The 4,010-nt window shown below is 36.4% G+C and overlaps 1 protein-coding gene across 1 annotated transcript; it reads left to right on the forward strand.

Moving 5' to 3' along the window:
* The first annotated feature begins 465 nt into the window (after nucleotides 1-465).
* On the forward strand, nucleotides 466-1,099 carry LOC109215753. The gene has a single exon (XM_019379864.1). The coding sequence runs from the start codon at nucleotides 535-537 to the stop codon at nucleotides 967-969; it is 435 nt and encodes a 144-aa protein (XP_019235409.1). The 5' UTR covers nucleotides 466-534; the 3' UTR covers nucleotides 970-1,099.
* The last annotated feature ends 2,911 nt before the right edge of the window (nucleotides 1,100-4,010 follow it).

A 4,010-nucleotide genomic window follows, 5' to 3' on the forward strand; every position in this document is an offset into this window, starting at 1 on the left:
GATGCATATTTTTAATAGTTTTGATAAAATGATTTGAAATGAGTAATTAATATCAATTGTCTTCTCTTGATATGCTAAGATTGACAAGTAAAGTAAAAATCTATTTTTAAAATACTGGACAAGTAAAAGTGAACGGAGTGAGTAATATTTTATTGTTATTTACTATAAATGGTAGACCCTACGTGAAATTAAGATTGTGACGACGGAAAACACACAAAGAACTAATGTCCAAGTGGGTACTAAATAATGTAAAGTCCTCCTCAAAGCCTGAAACAGTACAAATATAGTGTGTGTCTGTGTGTTTCAATTGAGAAAAACACGCACCAATATAATCTAGTGGGCTCATGGCTGCTGGCACTTAATTTCACGCGGCTATTCGTCATGCCTTATTGCTTAAGACTTTTAAATTTTAACATTTAGATTTAAAATATCTGTAAATACATAGATTCAAGATACATCTAACCATCAATATTACTCCAAACAACTCGACAATTCAAGACTCATTAATCCTCAACACAAAATTAATCAACCAAAATGGCAACAACATCAACTTCCTTCCTTACTTCTTTTCCAATTCTTCCTTCACCAAAAAGGTCACCAAAAGCTTCAAGAACTACTACGACCCTTGCAATGAAAACAGAAGCACATGATCAGAACTACTATAATGGTCGTCTTGTAGATGAAAACATGATAGTCCTTCGAAAGAGAATTCATGAGATGAAGATGATCGAGAGGAATTACGAGCCTCCAGCTGAATGGACGGATTGGGAGAAGAGTCTTTACGCGAATTATGACTCGAATATTTGTGAAGCAATGGGATTCTTGCAGTCCGAGTTGATGGATACAAGACCAAGCTTGGCTTTGGGCATGGTTGTACTCATTGCATCGAGTGTGCTCACTTCAACTGCTGTGGTTTTGTTTCATTTGGTAGAGTTAGCTAAGGTGGTTTTGACCGGATTACATATTTGATAGTATTTCTTAGAATCCTCACTTATGTTTTCTTCATGCCATCTCTTTTTAATTAGGCTTTCCAATATGAAGATTATAGTTCTATTCTTTTCATTCTTTATTCAATACTGTATATATTTGGATATGTAAGCTGTGCCTGGTTTTGGCAATGGTTCATTGTTATATATAGAACTTTTTCCTTTTTTCAAAGATACAGTTAGTATTTATGGAGGATTCGTTGTTTTTCCATCAACTTCTGGAAATGATGGAATGATAAAAAGGAAAACAATACACAAACACACAAAAGAACTGTCACCTGTCGTACTATATAACGGTGCCTCGATTTTTTTTTTTTTTTTTTTTTTGTCAAAAGAAGCATACTTTTATAAATTAAGTAGTCGTACAAGGAGCATTCATAGTTACATCGATACAAAAACATCGTTTGTTACCCATACTATCTAGAGACATAGTTTGTGGCACCATATGTAAACAAAAAGAAGTATTTCCCAGAAGATTCGTATCAATTTTAGGATGTTTGTAGAGTGTGCCACTTTGGTCTTCCATGTATTGAGCTTTTGCAAAAAGTGGTGGTTCCAACAGAGAGGTGTGGCTCAACCTATGAACAGTGTAATGAAGAATTCTCATTTATTTGATTTGGTAGGATGTATTAGGGAAAATAATATATGTATTACTGCATGTAACGAAGAATTCAGTGCTATTCTTATAAATATCAAATTACGGGATTAACAGTACCATAATTTTTAATATATGGATAAGCATGTATAAAGACAGAACTGTCCTTTTAAAACCTTTCCAAAATTCCAAAGAATGTGGATGGTAATTTTATAAACAAATAATTTTGAAAAGAAAACTATGTTGTGTATTTTATTTTTAATACACCAAACCAAACAGTTGATAAAACATATTTTCAGCATAACTAATTTCAGCATTACTAATACATCTTATTTAATACTGTTCTTATGTACCCTACCAAACGACCTCTTAACGTAAATATCGTTGAAGCGAGTATTAGTAATTGTTTACCTTCCCACGAGTGGAATTTATTCCTGTGATGACCCAAAAGGTCATCACTTGTTTTTAAATTAAATTCTGTGTTTCGATGCCTTAAAAACCTTTTTCAGCATCACCTCGATTTGCGTGCACAATCCGAGCGTGTAGCCGGAAGTCTATATGTGAAAATCTGTGAAAACTGATAAAATTTGGCTTTAAAATTAATTAAGTTAACTTCGGTCAACATTTTGGGTAAACGGACCCGGACCCGTAATTTAACGGTCCCAGAGCATCCGTAGGAAAATATGGGACTTGGGCGTATGCCCGGAATCGAAGTCCGAGGTCCCAAGCCCGAGAAATGAATTTTTGAAAGAAATTATTTTCTGAAAAATATAAAGGTTTTCGAAAGTGAAATGCTATGTGAAACCTGTGGTATCGGGCCCGTATTATGGTTCCAGAGCCCGGTACACGTTCAATATGATTTATATGTGTTGTCAGTAAAATTTGGTAAGACAAGGACTTGAAACAACGTGAATCGGATAGTTATTGAGAAAATTGGAAATTTGAAGTCTTGAGAAAGTTCATGATTTTGATGCTAAATTCATCGTGGTTGATGTTATTTTAGTGATTTGAACGCACGAGCGAGTCCGTATGATGTTTTTAGGGTGGTGTGCATGTTTGGTTTGGAGCCCCGATTTTAACATGACTTCAACTCAAAATCAATGATTTTCATGGGGGAAATTGAGTGTTTTGGGTAGAACCTAGATTTTTCAAAAAAAAGAGGATTTGGACCTCGATTTGAGGTCCGATTTCAAAGCAAATTATATATTTGAGTTCATAGGTGAATGGGTAGTCAGGTTTTGGTTCGAACCTCGGGTTTTGACCATGTGGGCCCGGGGCTGATTTTTGACTTTTTGGGAAAGGCTTTAGAAAACTTATTTCCATGCATTATAAATTGTTTATTTAGCATTCATTGATGTAATTAAGTAACTTGTGACTAGATACAAGCGAATTGGTGGTGGAATCACGAGGTAAAGCTATAGTTGAGGCTTGAACTGAGTTCGTGGCATCAAGGTAAGTGTTTGGTCTAACCTTAGCTTGAGGGAATAAGAGTTTAATCTTGTATGCTACATGTTATGTGTTGAGTACGACATATAGGTGTGGTGACGAGTATCTATACGTCGGTGTCGAGCATGACCGTGAGTCTTAAATTGAAATTTATTGTGTTATTGAGAACTACTATGAATGCCTAAGTTGTTGACTCTCTGTGTTGAGAAAGGTTTGTAATTATTCTCGTAGAGATTATTCATGGTTGAGCATTTGTGTTAGTTGAGGTAGTAGATATTGGAACAAGTTTGGTTATAGTTGGTTTTCCCTTGCCGGGATGTGTTCATTCTTATTGTTGACTCCCTTGCCAGGATAGTGTAGTTCTTATTGATCCCTAGCCGGGACTCTTGTTATGGTTGATGTTGATTGTATATTTGGATCGGGTTGCAATCCGCAACAATGACATATTTGGATCGGGTTGCACGTCATAACAATGATATATTTGGATCAGGTTGCACGCCGCAACAATGATATATTTGGGTCGGGTTGCACGCCGCCAACAATGAGATATTTGGATCGGGTTGCACGCCGCAACAATGATATGATTGGGTCGGGTTTCACGCCGCAACAGTGATAAATGATATGGATCAGATTGCACGCCGCAACAGTGTTGTTATATGTTGGGATCAGATTGCGCGCCGCAACAATTATTTATACAAAGTGTTTATGGATGGAATATAAGTTCCATGTTGTTTCGTTGTAAATTCTAAGTTGTCCTTGTGCCTTGTTCTTGATTTACTGTTGGAACTGATATACCCCGCAGCATGTACCCCCCTCCCATCTTTACTTGTTTATTTCTGTTTTATTTTCTGCTGCATATTATATAACTGCACAGATTTATTTGGTAGTCTGGTCCTAGCCTCGTCACTACTTCGCCGAGGTTAGGCTAGGCACTTACCAGCACATGGGATCGGTTGTGCTGATACTACACTCTACACTATTTT

Source organism: Nicotiana attenuata, unplaced genomic scaffold (genome assembly GCF_001879085.1).
Source record: "Nicotiana attenuata strain UT unplaced genomic scaffold, NIATTr2, whole genome shotgun sequence".
NCBI lineage: Eukaryota > Viridiplantae > Streptophyta > Magnoliopsida > Solanales > Solanaceae > Nicotiana > Nicotiana attenuata.